General features: G+C 38.9%; 1 protein-coding gene across 47 annotated transcripts in view; it reads left to right on the top strand.

Annotated features, from left to right (window-relative positions):
• Positions 1-16743, top strand: part of ATP2B2 (ATPase plasma membrane Ca2+ transporting 2) — a 303612-nt gene that overhangs the window by 171376 nt on the left and 115493 nt on the right. For 45 of the 47 annotated variants that reach the window (XM_072347778.1, XM_072347814.1, XM_072347821.1 and 42 more), the window contains one exon: positions 6721-7203. In XM_072347778.1, coding sequence (XP_072203879.1) covers positions 7005-7203 — 199 coding nt within the window. In that variant the 5' untranslated portion in view covers positions 6721-7004. Of the gene's footprint in view, positions 1-3589; positions 3726-6720; positions 7204-16743 lie in introns of those variants that run through there. The other 2 variants (XM_072347810.1, XM_072347787.1) reach the window with 1 other exon arrangement.

The following is a 16743-nucleotide window of genomic DNA, read 5'->3' as shown; positions in this document are numbered from 1 at the left end:
AGCTGACTGATCAAGGTCTTCTTTAGTTTTTGTTCTCTCTGATAACTGATAGGCTCATCCCTCATAAAGAAGAAAAGGTGCTACCTGTCAATTTTTCACTAAAATACTGGATCAGAATTATGCTGTGTGTGACATTAATGTGCTCTGCTTCCTGGAAAGTGCAAATGGGCTCTTCTTGCTTTCAGGTATAGCAGTAAAAGGCCTTAATATATCTGCAGCTTATTTAAAAGTAAAATAAAATTCTGGTATCTTGTTAGTATTTGAGACCACTGTTATATTAGCATGTTATGCTAACCAGCACTGGAAATGTTTTGACCTTCTTCTGAAAGCCCACCAAACAAGTAATAGTTTGGGACAGCCCCTGCGGTGAATGTTTGGGTTGCAGGTATGCATTGGCAGGGGGATGGAGGCCTGTAAGAACTGTTGCTTATTGATTAAAATGCTGCTAGACGATTCAGACATTTACAAGATTTGCTTTGTTACTCACAAGATTTAAGATAAAAAGTCCCTGTTGAAAGTTTCTCAAAAATTAGAGAAAAGAGGGTAAAATGAGGTTAAGATATGCGGTGAGCAATGGCAGTTTGTACCGCTGTATTTGAGTTAATATTAAGGCATGAAGATTAGATATAGAGGCCATTTGATCAGCTATTGTTTTCAGTGCAGTTTACTTTGATTTTTGTTGTTGTTCTGCATGTCTTTTATTTAATGATAATTTGAATATCTTTCGTTTTTTGTCCAACTGTGTTTTAGATTGAACTGATAATATAGTTTGGAGTTGGCCTTCCTTGAAGCAACTGTGCAGTATTCATCTCTGCACAAAATCAATGCAACTCCATGTGAAAACAAGAATTTTCTAAAGCTTGTAGGGGGTGAAGAACGGGTCTTTGTTCAGTGCCAAAAGCACAACTCCAGGGAGCAGGAATATGTGTGTGGTAAAGGAAGGTGGAGAATGAAAGTAACCCTGTAACTGCTTTGCGGTGTAGAATTAGTCTTGGGAGAATAAATAACTAATGAAAAATAACCAACAAAATAAATTCATGTTGGTTCAAGAAACAAGAGAGAATTCTTAAACTTGTGGCCTGTACATTCTTCACTGGAAAATATCTTTGCATGAGAAATATTACTTCATTAAGCATTGTTAATGATGTGTAGGGCCCTGTAGCAGCTGGGCACAGGGTGCAGGTCACTCTGTGGGTCCCATCAGCCATGCCTAAAGCCAGCAGGTTGATAACGTTGCACAGCAATGCCAGGAATATTTTGTGACTCCAGCTAGTGCTCAGCAATGGGCGATAATAAACATGATCTTGTTTCTTATTGCAGTCCCTCTAACAGCGTTCATAAAAGAGTGAAATTCTGGCATCAGCGAAGGAACAATTTCATCTACAGGGCCTGATCCAATCCCCCAGAAGTCATTGATAGAGTAATTTCATTGACTTTAATGGGACTGAATTGATTCCTTTAATAGTATTTTTCTTCCTGTCAGTAGTTCATTTGGCTTTGTTGCAGCCATTTACATGAGTAGTGGAAGAAAACAGACTGAATGACTGCACATTTTAACAGGGCACTAGTGGTAGTTTCATGTCACAATTGTTTTAGCTTTCCATTAGCGTTCTAGTACTTTGGGGGGAGCAGGAACCAGCAAATTTGTGAAAGAGTTGGATTTTTTTGTTTTGGTAGTTGGAACACACGAATGTCTGTCAGTCCTGGATGCTCATTGTGATTGAGTTATTTACCAGTTTTCTTAATGAACTTCAAGTTGTGTTAGGTTACGTAGTGTTGAAGATAGGATATTTTCAGACAGCACTGCGAAGTTCAGTTTTTCCTCTCTTCATCTACACTTGGCTTGCTGGTTTTCAACAGAAATTTCACACTTGTGAAGGTGCCAACCTGCTTTTATTCAAACAGTGTTCTTCTTTCCTGCTGTATCTTGTGCATTCCTGATAATTGAACTTCAAAATCACGTTGGTTTTAAGCGTGAGTTTGAGCATGAGCATGTTCAGGTGCTTTAGATTAGTTTCCTCGACTGCTTGGAGAGATGAGCATTTCTCCTGCTGGTCTGCAAAGATAATTTTCCCAAATAGATGGGCGTTTTGCTTTTGATATTAGAAAAGAGCTCTTACGTTTTATGAGGTGGTGGAACTGGACCACAACAGGATTTATTTCATCTGGAGACTTCTCTAGAGCATGGTATGGTTTTCTTTCTCAGGTACTGCCATGGGTATTGAATGCCCTGCAGCATTCTGGCACCCTGTTGCTGGCCTTGTTCTACCCATGTGGCCCATGGGGGACAAACAAAACCAAAACAAAAAAAACCCACTCAGCTCATCTTGTTGAGACTCCTGGGAGAAATCCCCTAATTCTGTTTTATCACAGAGTAAAATCTCTAATGGGATGGACACAGAGAAATCTTCTTGAAAACCTCTGTAAAATGTGATGCTTATGTCTTTTTTTTTTTTTTCCCCGCTTGCTTTGAGAGGTCTGTGTATGTCCCAGAGGAGCAGTTAGCATCAAATCTACATCCAAATAACAATACTAATGTGATGGCAACGTTACAAGCAGCAGGCACGGGACTGCTGAGTCCCTTGGCTTAATTTGAGGGGGACCAGACCGGTGTACCCTCTTCCCAATTGCAGTATGAGTGAATAGCACCTTGGCTTAGCTGATCTTTGCCCTGGTTATTCCGCTGCCAACCCATTAAGAAGTGATTACCTCTTTATCCTTCCTTCTGTAAGGGCAAGTAATTCCTTCATCATCAGATTTTGAGATCAGAGTCAATAGAATCTTAGATAATGATTTTGGAGAAAACAGTCAAATTATGGATACAACCTGAGTTTTTGGAGTTGTCATAAATCCAGATTTTGATTGGACCTTTAAGGATGGTGAAATACAGGTCTTGAAGTTCTGATCTGGTGAAACTGATGAGCTGGTTTGCTCTCTTACCACTGATTTGATGCCAATAAAAGTCCAGATGAAATCAGATATCAGAATACACGGTGATGATATCTTCTTATAAATTATTATAATACACTGTGAAAATATTTACAAGCTTCCAAGATGAAACCTTTCCTGATTCAGGGAAAATCAAAGTATAGTTTTCCCAGCAGGGTTACAGTGAGCTCATCCAAATCGCTCCTGTTTTAATTGGCATGCATTTCCTTTAAGCAGCTAGAAGATAAAAAATATTTGTCTTTGGCTCTACAGGAATGGAAGTCTCCTCCCCAAGATGCAGCCACCTGGTGGAGGAAGGAGGGGAAGCTGTAGTTTCTAGCATACTTGTACAACAATTTCCATGACATATAGAAAAATAAAAAGCCTTATTGGGATGGAGACTCATATTTGGACTTTTTAAATGAGAAAAATAAGGGCAATATTTTACTCAAGCTTTCTAGTCTGAAGTCTTTTGTTACTTGAAGTGCATCTCATTGGGAAGGTATGTGTGTATACATGCTTCTTTCTAAACCTTGATTCAGAAGCAAAAAGAAGTAACCTGGCTGTGTGACGCTGCGTGTGAAATTAGCTTTTCAGTGACAGGAGGGAGGTTTTTATGTCTTCTGCTGAACTTATCTGTGGAGGTTTGGTTTCTCTGAAGATTGTTGTCATTGGGAATGGTGAGACCCCTCCAAACCACAAACAAAAGACCTCACCCAAGCCTGGTGCGGTAGTTGGATTTCTTGTAGAGTTCCTGCATTTCGCCCACTTGGAGTCATTTAATCTGTTCTGCTGATGTAAGTCCTGTAGCCCAACTGATGGGGGATTATTGCCATATACCTACCTCAAGTTTTCTGTTTCTAAGCTTTTGTTAAAGGAATATTAACCACTTAGTGGCCATGTGGTCATGTGTCAGTTGTGCTAGCCTGGTACACCATCTGGCAGGGTTCCTGGGCTTTTCATAAAAGAGATTCAAGGATCAAATGAAGCTGGCATATCTTGTTCCACAGGATTAGAGAAATGCATTATCAGTGAATAATGTTAGTCATGCTTCGTGCTTCCTATATTTTACCATCTGCCTTTCAAAAATTTGAGATGGTGTTTCCCTGGTGTCACTGCATTAGGTGTATCGTGAAGAGCTTGAACTCTGGGGGATTTGTTTTCAGAGCACTGGAGGAAGCAGAGCCTTCATATTTGTTGTTTATTGATCAATATTTAATTGGAGGTGAAATAAAAAATTAAGCAGGCAAATGCAAAATTAGCAAGCACATGCTAAAAAGCAATATTGCTGTCTTGTTATGGCTGGCAAGTAACAAGTGGAATTCCTAGGAACGGAAACAAACATTAGTATACAGGAATGGCACAGTTGTTCTAAATAAATGCTTTGCTTGAGAGAGGTGAACCCATCCCAAAGGAAAAAAATGTGCAGAAAAAATGAATGATGCCAAGTTCAGTACCTTTACATCACTAACAAAACCACCAGGGGAGGCTCACATCAGAAAAAGGTAATAGTTGGTTTTTTGCCGTGCTGTTGATTTTCTTTTATTAGAGAAAGCTTTGCAAAAACTACCCTAGCAGCTGTCTGTCAGGTGAATGGTATATTGCTGTGTCTTTTTTTGGAGTGTTGTAGCTGGTTTAGGCATTGAGTGTTCAAGATCTTTAGGTGTACTCATCTCTGGAATAATTTTTCTTGCCCACTGGAAATGAACAACAGGCTGTCATTTTAGTTGTTATGATTGATGCCTCTTCATAATATTTTCTTAGGCATCCTTTGCCGTGACCAAATCTTGGTTTGCTTTTTGGTGTAACTGTCAGCAACAGCTTACCATATTTGAAGCCAGGAAGGGTCTGAAATGATTTAAGAAGTGAGTGGTGGGGAGGTTATCGTCAGCAGAAGCTGTGGTGATTCAGTGCCTCTTGGGATGAAGCCTGTTTTGCAGGACATCTGTGACTTCTGCTTCTTGCCATTTTTTACAAAATAATGCTACAGGCTGATGCTATTTCTGTTCAGAATAATGATCCATCCTGTTTATAAACAGATAACACGATAACGAAGGCCTTTTCTGCATGCTGAATGAAAGGAATTATCATGAAATTAACTGTTCCTGTGACCACTGTCTGGCATACAAGCATGGAAGGCTTGTATGGATATCTTCTTGGCAAATGAAAGCCCATTTTCATTGCTGGTCCCAGTTTCTCTTTACTGCTTGATGCAAGCCATGCTTTGTGCTGAAATTCTTTTCTTGAAAAGCAGTATGTGAAAACAGGGTTGGCACCAGAATGTCTGGCAATGAATAGGAAAGGTGGAAGAAGAGTATAGTGGTTGCCTGCCATTTTAAGTGCATCCTATAATATTGTAAAGCTTCAGTGTTGGGTTTGTCCTTCTTTTCTCTTTCTCTCTCTCAAAAAAAAAATAAAATAAATAAAAATAAAAAATAAAAAAAATAAAAAAAATAAAATCAAGGGAGTGTTGAGTAACCTGTTAATATCAGCACTGGTAGAGATTCAGATTGTCCTCCTGAGCACAGTATATCAGACAGCTCCAGTGCAGATAACATCATTGGAAGCAAGGAGGAATTAATGAGTGCAGTGGGCTTGATCTTTCTCACATGCAGGGCAGCGGCAGTTAGTTTGGTGGAAATACCAAGCCTATGAGTTCTGTTGTCTGTATGTGGGCAGGAGATTATATTTGATGCACAAATGTGACACTGGGGCTTGAAACGCTTTGGAATCCTCTTTGTGTGCACTCATATCCATGGTGCAGTGCTGTACCTAGAAGGTTGAGGCTGACATGTCCGTATCAGAAGGCTGCTGGGGCTATTTAAGGGCCTTTTTCATCACAAGAGAATGACTCCAAGGCCTGTAGATTTAACAGTTTGCAGGCACTCACCCACTTGAGGCAAAAATGAAACCTTTAATCTCTGTTAAAGCTCTGTGCCAAATATAATAGCTGCTTTCAGCAGTATTTAAACCAAGTTCATTAGAATATGGGAAGGGGGAAGAGTTTAAAGGCTGATTTTAGCAAGTAATCAGCAGCCTCCCAGATGGTCCGAATGTGGCTTTCTCAACATTACACATGGTAGAAACAAAAAACGGAACCCTGTGCAAGTATAGCTGTGTGTGTGCGTGTGGGATGCTAGAATGCCTGTGGTTGTGCAAGCTGTGGGCAGTGTAGGGAAGGCAGCCCTCAGCTGCATCCCCCTGTGCTGCGGGTCCTGCAGCTCACAATGCTACACTTGAGTGTTCTCTCACTTTTCTGAGGTAGGTTTGCTTGCACAGCAGGTGAAGCTCCGAGATGTAATGTATGTAGACGTATTCTGAATTTCTAATTTCTTCTCCCTTATCCAATTGTACAAACTAACGATTTAACTATTTTTTGTTACTTTGCTTCCTTTAAGATTACTTGTGCATTGGTCAGCTGAATGGCTGCAGTGGCTGTACGAACCAGCACACATAGTGGAGGAACATCTAGTGTGCTGGGCTAAGCACTTGCTCATTAATATTTATGAGCCATCTCATTTGGCAGTTGCTCTTAGGACCTGATTAAAGTATGCAACAGTGCTGTTGGTGCTTTCATTGTAGAGAGGTTTATCTAAGAGCTAGTGGTATCCTTGTTGTCCATGCTAGCTTTGACCACCTGCAACATTTCACGGGACATCTGCACGGCGTTTCTCTGTAGCTGTTCTTAAATGACTAGTCGAATTGAAATGATAGAAAGAATGAATTGGAATTCATCCTTGTGAAGCATCGTTGCTCACTCTTGTGATGAGTGCTTTCTGTTTGTTCCCAAAGGTCCAGAGGAAGAAATGACCATGTAGATTCTACAGCCTGGGTGCTGCATAATGGGAAATGGTGAATGGAGTGGAGCTGGTCTGCAGCCTTGAAAGCAGCCATTCTGCGGACCACTAGGCGGTCAGGGGCACCTTGCACACCGGAGGCATTCTCCACGTCGCTCACTGGACACATGCTGGATTGTTTTTAATCCTAGGCTGGAATTCGAGACTCGTCTCCTTCAGTTTTTAAACAATTTTAAGCTTCTATCAACTATAACAAGTGGAGCAATATAATCAGTAACCATGGGTGACATGACAAATAGTGATTTTTATTCCAAGAACCAAAGAAATGAGGCCAACCATGCAGGAGAATTTGGGTGCACCCTGCAAGAACTGCGCTCCCTCATGGAACTCCGAGGAACAGAAGCAGTGGTAAAAATTAAAGAGACATATGGGGAAACGGAGGGGCTCTGCAGGCATCTGAAGACATCACCAACAGAAGGTAAGCAAATTTTCCTTCAGTTGAATCAGGAAACTTTGTGTAAATTCCCTCCAGAGAGTTCAAGAGAGGTTTTATTTTAAACCTGTGATTCTTATGGTGCTGTCATTTGTCCCTAACAGCAATAAAACAAAAGAGAACTTTTCAGGGAAAGAAAAGGAAAGCAGGCACTCATTTGTCCAGCTATAGCTAAGGATAGCATGGGAATAAAAGGTGCTGCTTATTCAAACATGTAACTGTGGCATTTCTTTGAAATGCAGGCAAGAATTATCAGCAACTGTTCTATGGCATTATGATGATAAGATTCTTTAACATAGATAACTCAGGATGGAGTAAGAAGGTGCAGACTATTTGCTTCAATAGAGTTTCTAGGTGCTTACACATCTTGGGAATACAAAATTAAGTTTTGAGATATGTTATGTTCCTTTTTAGATCAATACGTAATATATTTTCTGGATACTAATCATGACCCCGCATTAAAATTATACCACAGATAATTTTAATAATTACCAACACATAAATACGTCGATGTTTTTATTGTTTGGGCTGCTTTTGTATTTATGGTTATGCTCCTTAATTTTTTATGTTTAATGATGCCATTCATAACTTCTCAATATCTATTCTTCTAAGTGCCTCTGGAATTTTCTACCTGGTCAGCAATCCTTTGTCTGGTTTTCAGCACCATCATCAAATTTTCATCTCCAAAGATATTAGCGCTTTTGGAAGTTAGACAGTCTTTCCATCTATGAATCTTGTCTTGCAGTGACAATGTTCGTCTTAAGTTTTCTTTTTCAACAAGATAGAAATGTTAGCTTTGCTTCTTCCTCTTCTCTTAAAAATTCATCATTGAGTTATTTCCTCTGTTTCAATGCTTGAAAGTCTTGATTTATTGGTGTTATCACAAACATGTAAATTGTGTAATTTATAATATCACATTATGTGATACTGCAAGTTGAGGAGTCCCAAAGGAGCAGCTATCAATACCTGCTCTTCAAGTAAATTTTTCATGACTCTACCCTTGATCTCATACAATCTCAGAATTTTTAGACCTTAGAAAGTGAAGCTGTGAATAGGGCTTTTTTCAGAAAGGAATTATTAAATGAATTTTGTATTTAAATGAGGAATGGAACTGTGATAGTGCTTCAGCATTCATGAGCTGTCTTGTATTCTAGGATAATTAGTGACAAGTGGAACCTTTTTATACATAATCTTTCACTTGCTCCAAATATCTTGTCTTACACAGAGATCACTCCTTCTGGGGGGACTGGGGGTGGTGAGGTAAGAAAATGGGTGTATGTCACCTGCCTCCTGAGATATCCAGATACCCATCAGTTTTTCAGGCAGGGGTCTAAGGGCTGTTGCACACCAGATAATCGACTCCTCAGGGAGCATGCACCGTGCATCTGGAGAATTCCAGACAGAAGTGTAGAATCCCTGTTTTTACATAACAGAATAAAGATTGATTTAAGTACGTTCCACTTGGGATTCGGCACATTCAATATTCCTCAGTGGATTGTAGAACACCAAAGATGAAGTCTCAGTTTGGGTGAGCCAAGAGCACTTCAGTGACTTCAGTAAAGTTCTGCCAACTTGTTCTAGTGCTACCAGGTCAATGTGAACTTCAAAGGAAATGTTAATTGCATTATCTGTTCAATTTGTGACATCAGGGAAACTTAATTCCTCATATTGGAACAGAGTGCGTGGATCCAGCTAGTGTGGCATGCTGACTCCAGCAGTAATCTATATCCGATACTTCAGATAAGGTAACTTTCCTCTGAGCCTTACGTATGCTTCATCACTTGTGCATTAGGGAAAAACATTTCCAGCTTCAAATGACAATCAGCATAGCCTTGGAATCATGAAGATTCTGCTGGGTTTTAATTGTAAATTAGATGATGGAGTAAATATTCCCAGCCACACTAAGCTTTGGTCTTATTTCTGTTTTCCATGGAAAAAATACTTTATAAGAGAGAATGTCTCTGAAATGTTCTGTTGAACTTGTAAATTTTCATTTGAGAGGAAAGGATCTATAAGAATTCAATTAAATAAAAACCTGTAGAGGCTTATGTCAAGCATTTGTTTAGACTTAAGTCCATAGCCATGACTGTTCTTGTATCTAAGTACAGAAATGTGAGAATGCCATGGTACAGTGCAGAGGATATTCTTGAAGAAATGACTGTTCTCAGAGGAAGGAAACAAAATAAGTTCTTGTATGCAAGGGAATTTTAACATCAAATAGGCACAAGCTACGGATAAATTATTGATGTATGTAATAGATGCTCCCATAGAGTTGGTTTCATTTATTTATTTATTTGGGTGGCATGAGGAGCAAGCCTTGGATTCCCCAAGGAATGTTGTTATGCAATCCCATACCTTGCCACAATTCTTGCAAATCACTTCTCCAACCACCCACCCTCAGTTTTCTTTGGGGGGAACAGAGTGGGAGGATGAAGCATATTTAATTCAACTCCCACTGTTTTTGATGTTATAGTTTGGAGCGCTATGGATTTTTATAAGAAAATACAGAATAAACATTACTGCAGAGAACTGCTACTTTTTATAACGAACCCCAAATCTTGCTGAACAAATGCCCTGGGTGAATATGAATGAAACTGCAAAAAGGACTTGTGTTGAATTTGGTTTTCCTGGTTTTGTAAGCTCTTTTGGAGTGTATTTTCAAAAAGTCTGAAGCGTGGCTTTAGTAGCTACTGAACAGAAGGGAACAACGTTGTGGAAGCAGCCATCTTCCAATTTGGTCTAGTCTGAATTTATTGACTTACTCAATATTTAGGAAATAAAAAGTAGCTCAGTGATTTATTCAGGGATTAATTTTCCATGTTAGTATTTGATGTGCCACCTATGAATTGTTAGAATCATTCACTTATACTGGATGTGCCATTTTGGGTCTTTGTTTTGTAGGCCTTGATCTTCTCAAGGTAAGACATTCTGCGTCAGTTCAGTGTTAGGCTGCTGCGCAGGTACTTAGCAGTGTTTTCTGAACTGATGCCTGAATTCAGTTAATATTAAAAGTCTGCTGAATTTTGAGTCTGCTGCACGTTGGATGAATTCATAACATTATGGATTACAAGGCTTCCGTCTTTAAATTTTCTTTGATCTGTTTTCTAAGTATAGATACAGTGCGGGTCTCAGCTCTCAGTTATGCCTAAGGGATTTCCAGCATTAAAATGATTTTATTATAATGAAAAGCTACTGATGCTCCTAGAAGCAATCTTCTCCAAACCAATGGAAATCTGTAGTATGAAAAAATACAACTATACGTCTCCTTGAGTTTTCTTGTAAAATATTTGTTTAGATTAGTTTCACTTTCATTATTCTAATAGTCCAGAAAATGAAGAGGATCCAGCTGTGCCTTTTTTCAAAACAGTGTTAAATCCTCCATTGGGTAGAGCTGGGATGGCCATTGTGTGATCTTTCTGTGCTGAGTCTCTGAGGCCCACTTGAGCATTAGTGATACCTTATAAAGAATGGCTAGTAAAATGGGATGAATTAGTTGGATGAACACCAAATAAGTAAGACTGGAATATATTATTTCCCCAAATGAACGCTAACTGCTCTTTACCTGCAATTTTTTATAACGTGCACTGGTTTACATTAAGTTACTCAACCACACTGCCTTCATATTACAAAAGTATTCCTTGTAAGGATATGTCTGTGAATTAACTTTCACAGTTTCTTTCTTGGCACTTGGACGTAGTAATTTCTAATATGCATGAAATTTGAAGCTATGCATAATTTTTTTTTTTTCTACTTCTTCTTAATTTTAATAAAGAAAAGCCTTTTACCTGGGTAATATTTGCTCTTGTCAGACCTGAAACAGAAATTGTAACAAAAATGTTACATATTGGTATCACATTACAGTACTGCAGAAGCTGTTTTGATTGTATTAAGTGCATAGCAGATAGATGAAATTTCTAGAGGTGGTCTGGTGGAGTGTGAGAGCATTTCAGATGTGAGCCATTGGAACCTACTGTTAATGTGACAAATACAAGTTGATTTATATTTTATTTTATTTTATTTTTAATATTTTTAACTGTAATTCTCTTAGCGTACTGTAAAAAGGTCTCTTGGCAAGAGAAAGTATCAATTAACAGCGAAATGATATTTTTAGTGTAGAGGTTGACTTTTTATTGCCATAACAGTCCTTAGTTAAGATAGACATATTTGTTTCTCTGTTGCATTTGTTATACAGGAAAAACAGTCCTAGTACCAATTAAGCCAACTGTAGTTGCATACAGCTGGGATCACCCCAGCATGCTGCAGTCGGAGAGTTCTGCTTTTGCATGCAGTATGTAATGTGCCACTTAAAGTTGTAATACTTGGCCATAGTGGGCTTAGAGTTGGCTCTCGCATCTCTGTGCTTCAGTGGATATCCCAGCACAGCAGGACAGGAGAGCTCTGCTTTGAGAATTTCTGCTCTGTGCCCCTGGGCCCCATGCAGGCCCTGGGGCTGGATGAACTAGTTCTGTGCATTGGACACTCCTGCTGTAAGCAGTATCTTATACATCTATAAAATAGTATCTACATGCTTAATGGCTTGAAAGAAGTGCATGAGGCAATCTTGGCAACTGCTATTATTTTCCTTATCTCGTATTTCCATTGTTTGTGTAATGGAACAGCAAACATTCTTTCAAAGGTTACCCAAACATAAACATCTCAAATGAAAGGCTTAGATTTTTCTAAGTGATAAGTACAATTTCATTGCTTGTTTTGTTTCTGGTTTTTGGCATGCTGTGCCACTTGCTGATTTACTTTGGCTTTGTTCATTTACTTTTAGAAAACTAGAAGAATATTGCATGATGCATTTTCCCCATGAAGCTTTTAACATAAATACAAGCTAGTTCACCTGCTCCTTTGAGATTCCTAAATGCTTTGCAAAAAGCTTCTCTGTGTGAAACTGCACTGCTTTAAAGTAACTTTAGGAAAGGAAGAAAGCTGGTGAAGGTATTCTACCTGATATATTAAGCATTATCAGAGATTTTTCTGGGGCTGGTTCTTGTTTGTTTGTGTGGTTACCCAAGAGATCATCCATTTGTTGATGGTCTTAATTTGGTGGGTGTAGCACTAAGAAAGAAGGCTACTTTGACCAAGCCAAATCCCTTTCCCTTTAAAACAGTGCACTAAACATATGCAGGTTGCAGACAGCAGGCATACATTCTGCTGTTGCACCTCAGATGAGCTGAATATTAAATAGATGAAATATTTTGTGCTGATCGAAAAGTTTCTTTGTGATAATGAGCTCAATTGCAATAAAGGTATGGTGTAAGTCTAAAGCAAGTCTGGCCAAGGATGGTAATTCTTTCTTTTCCAAGAGGTTATTGTAGGGTAGTGTTTTCCCTGATGTGTTGTGCTGTGGGTTTCTCCTTGGTGTACCTATAGTGATTCAGTACAGTATGTCATTCCCATACTACGGAATGACAAGCAGTGGAAAGTTGCTGTTATGTGGTGCAGTTGATAAATGTGTAGTCTTGTTCTTTGAAATAGTGGTCTGAGCTCAATAGCGTAACTAGTTCATTTATTGCATGGGAAGAGTTGAGGCCAGGACTTTTAACTTAGTAGCAATGGAACCTGTAATGATGGGGGAAATAATATTTAGATTTCATAAACTTTGACAATTACGTCAGTTGTTGAGATTGCAAAGTAGGATTACGTTAGCAGTTCTCCCTCACAAAAAGGCAATTAGTCCTTTGCTTGGAGGATCAAAGAGGTATTTTGTTTTGTATGCCTGCACGTGCAACAAAGCAACCTCTGTGCTGGGCTTATTGGTAGAAGTAAAGAAGTCCTAAAGGGAGGAGGGAAGTGGGAGCTGCTGCTGACCTGTTGTAGCCTTTCCTTAGAAAGTGTCTGTGTTCTCTGTGCAGCCTGCGTAACAGTATTGCCAAGGAAAAAATCATGTGTAATGAATACCTCACTTCTATTGTATTGCAGGGCTTTGAAATCTATAAATATATAGCAAGTGTCAGCCTTGAGAGAGAGCTGATTTATCTTCATTTTGTTCTTGATTTGAGAAAGCTGCAGGAAGAAAGTCCATTATGCCAAATGAATAATCCAATCGATGCAGCCAGTTTGCCCTTGATGAAATTAAGGTTTGTCTTTGCAGTACATCAGAGAGTTACTAAAGGCATTTCTTTTTTTTTTTTTTGCCTTATTTTCTAAGTGTCCTATCAAAGCAAACAGTTGGTGTGTAGTGCTTTTGTCCTTTTGCTGCCCTGCTAGAGGAGAGATGAGCACAGCCCTTAAGCACTTGTCTCAACTAATGCTTAAAGAGATGCAGAAAGTTTATTATGCTACCTTAAAATGTAAAGGCAACACACTTACCTGCATCTCCATTAAGCATTCTCAAACTTTTATCAAGGCATCATTGTTAGCAGCAATGTTGCTTCCAGCTGAGCCAAAGGAATTGGAAAACATTGCTTCTGAATTCGTTGTGGAGATCATGCGTTGGCCTGGGCAGGTGACAACCAGTGCTGTTCCTTGCAATCCTTGACATTTTCTTAAACTTAGCATTTAATTCCTGTATTTTTATGAAAGAGGACTTTTTTATGTCCAAAGAGTGGACAAAGAAATTTGGATAAAATATGTAAAAGTTTTATTACTGGGGCAGTGGCTTTCATTAAGGAAGTCCAAGTTCAGTAGCTGTGCCAGTGGAAGTAGCATGGCTGGATGAGTGGTCATTTTTCTTTTGATGATAACTGGTATGAACAGACTTGGGATAAGAATAGCATGTCAGATGCAGTAATGATTTCCTGTCTCCCTTTTGCAATTGCTGCTTAGCCTTCAAATCTAGACTGATCAGATTTACTATTCCCATCTGTTTTCCAAGAGGTCTTTCGGAAGAAAAGGATGATCTGGTTTGACGTGCCTCTTATTTATAAAGGTGAGGGGAAAATAAAGCCAAAGGGACTTTTGGCAGTCACCTAAATGTGCTTCCAATACAAATAAATCTGTGTTTTCTCAATATTTATTTTCTTTAAAGTGATGCAGTCACTATTTTTGACCTGTCTTTTTTTTTTTTTTTTTCTTTCTTTCTTTTTTTTTTTTTTCCCTAAATATTTCTGGAAATTATTTCTACCAGCTTCCAGTCATTTTTTTTCCCCACATGTCTGTATGTGTTCTAGAAAACATGCTTGCAGTTGCAGATCCAGTAAAGACAAAGGAGACTTTTCCCGTCCATCTTGGGAAGTTGATTGTCAGCTCTGACATAGAACCCGTTTTCACAGACAATGAATGACATGGTCTGACATAGCTCACAGCATGGTTTAGTAACTTTCTTTTTAACTTAAAAAGCAACAAAAATTCCTTTCTGTGTGCTATTAGGAATCTCATTCCTTGTCCTTGCCTCAAGGCAAGTAAAACAATGCATTATAGTCTCCTATCCTTATTACTAATCCAGAATTTGGCAATATAACCGTGGATTATATTAAATGCAGATTATTTCTGTTGTATAATGGAAATAGCTGGGTGTTTGTAGCTGCTATTTCTGTAACAATAACTTTAACTAGCCCTTGTTTCCTCTCAGCTTTCATAGAGAAATCCTTAGGGACAGCAGATAGTCTTCTCCCATGTGGATTATGAGCAGAATCATTGCAATAACTCGCATTAAGAGTAAATAACCTTAGTTTCCGTAGGCTGTGCTATTTTCTTGATCATTCCTTTTGCATTTTATGTTATCTTCCTCCCACTGCTTCTGCATTGCATTTTTCGTATTAGGGCAGCTTGAATGTAGGCCTGTAAGGCATGGAATGACTAAGATGAGTAGTAAGAAGAGAGTTAAACCAAACTTTTAGAACTGTTCAAAATCTGCCATGATTCTTTTGTTTTTCTGATTAGGATCAGAGATTAGGGAGGATAGAGAATGGCCCATCTCTTTACAGGTGTGCTGGAAAAGGGGAGCTTGTCTTTGAAGTCGATGCAAGGGCATGGGAGAAGAGACTAATATCATTTAACACATTAAATTTGGTTGACTTTGACTACATACAATGGCACAGCTCCTCTGATGCTACAGATTGAATACTGTTTGTCCAGGATCTGTTAGCATTAATGTAGTTAGTCAGATTTCTGGTGATATTCCAAGTACTGGAGTTGCAAAAGTTGAAGTGTAACTATTAAGTTACATTCTTACCATTTGGGATAATTTATTCCGGGTACTCAGTTGATTCTTACTTAAGCTTAATGTACTCCTTCACAGTTTTCCCAGCAGTTTGACTCAGTGCCTTAGTTTGGAAGTTTGGATAACAAATTTTGGATCACTGTGAGTTCCCCTGTGCTTGCCTTGCCTCATTTGTGTTGCATTCCCTTCTTCCAGTATAAGATTTTGAAGAATAATAGGGTTGCTGTTTATTTTTAATTGCACCATAAAAGTGTGTTTACAATCATTAAAAACAACAACAAAACACACTTGACTAGAGAGTTGTACATTGCAACATCCCTCTTCTTTGCCAAGAAGGTTCATGCCAGTTGCATGGTTTCACAAGGTCAGTCAGCCACCTTGATGTTTGTAGTGTTGTAGTACTGCAGCCAAACTGTGTGCCTTTCCTTGAACTCCATGTCTGCAGTTGACTTCTATCCCATGAAAACATCCAGATGCCTGTCTTGGTTTAAAAAAACAAATGAAAAATAATAATAAAATCCTGTTAGCATAATTGATTTAAAAGGTTCTAATGCTGCTCATATTCCTCACTGCTATTTTACATCTCATTTTCCCTGTGCAGTATGTCTAGATTTTGCTTAAAGAAAAATCTCAAAAAACTTAAACCACTATGGCCCTGCTTGTTCCAAAAATGTGGAGTGCAGCTGAAAACCTGCAGAGGTATAAAGATTGCATTCCTGACTTAGTATGCATCTCACGTGATGACAGCGGAGCTCTTGCTTCCTGCACTTTCCTTTGTTCTATTGTTTTCTTAAGCCAGTGAGTAGTGCAGGTGCGAGGGCGGTCTGACAGCACTGACCCCATCTCCTGTGTTGCTGACGTAGATGTGAAGCTAAGTGAAGAACAGGTGCTTAGCCCAGAGTGCAGAACAATTACTTTTCAGACTTAAAAATAACATGCTGAAGGGAAGCATAGAGCTAAATTATCAGTGACTGTGGATGCATCAAACATGTTACATGAGTGCTGTGGCTGTCCCTACAAAGGTATATTTCTTGCTTTAGGTGCTGGCCTCATCAGTCTCCACTGCTTCTAAGATTTAGGTGCTGAAGGGCTCCACAAATAAATCCTTGAAATTTACAGGAGAGCTAAGGAAAAGGATTTTAAATTTCATTAGGGTTTTGTTACCAAGGATGTTGATGAGATTAAATTACATCTTCTGCTGTATTTTCTCCTGATAAACATGAAAACTCATCTGCTACATCCCACAAAGTAAAAAAGCTTAACCCAAAATTGCAGAAGTGAACTGTGATCCAGACACATCGTGCACAGCTGTGTCAAAAGGCACAATCACAGTGTGTGACCCGTGCAATAGCAGAAGGGCCAGAGTCTTCTCAAAAAGTCTTTGAGTTGATGAGTTCTCTCTGCTTTGTGTCTGT

This window comes from Excalfactoria chinensis, chromosome 12 (assembly GCF_039878825.1).
Source record: "Excalfactoria chinensis isolate bCotChi1 chromosome 12, bCotChi1.hap2, whole genome shotgun sequence".
NCBI classification, from domain to species: domain Eukaryota; kingdom Metazoa; phylum Chordata; class Aves; order Galliformes; family Phasianidae; genus Excalfactoria; species Excalfactoria chinensis.
The sequence above is the reverse complement of the archived record's forward strand: the minus strand, read 5'-3'. Positions and strand labels throughout refer to the sequence as shown.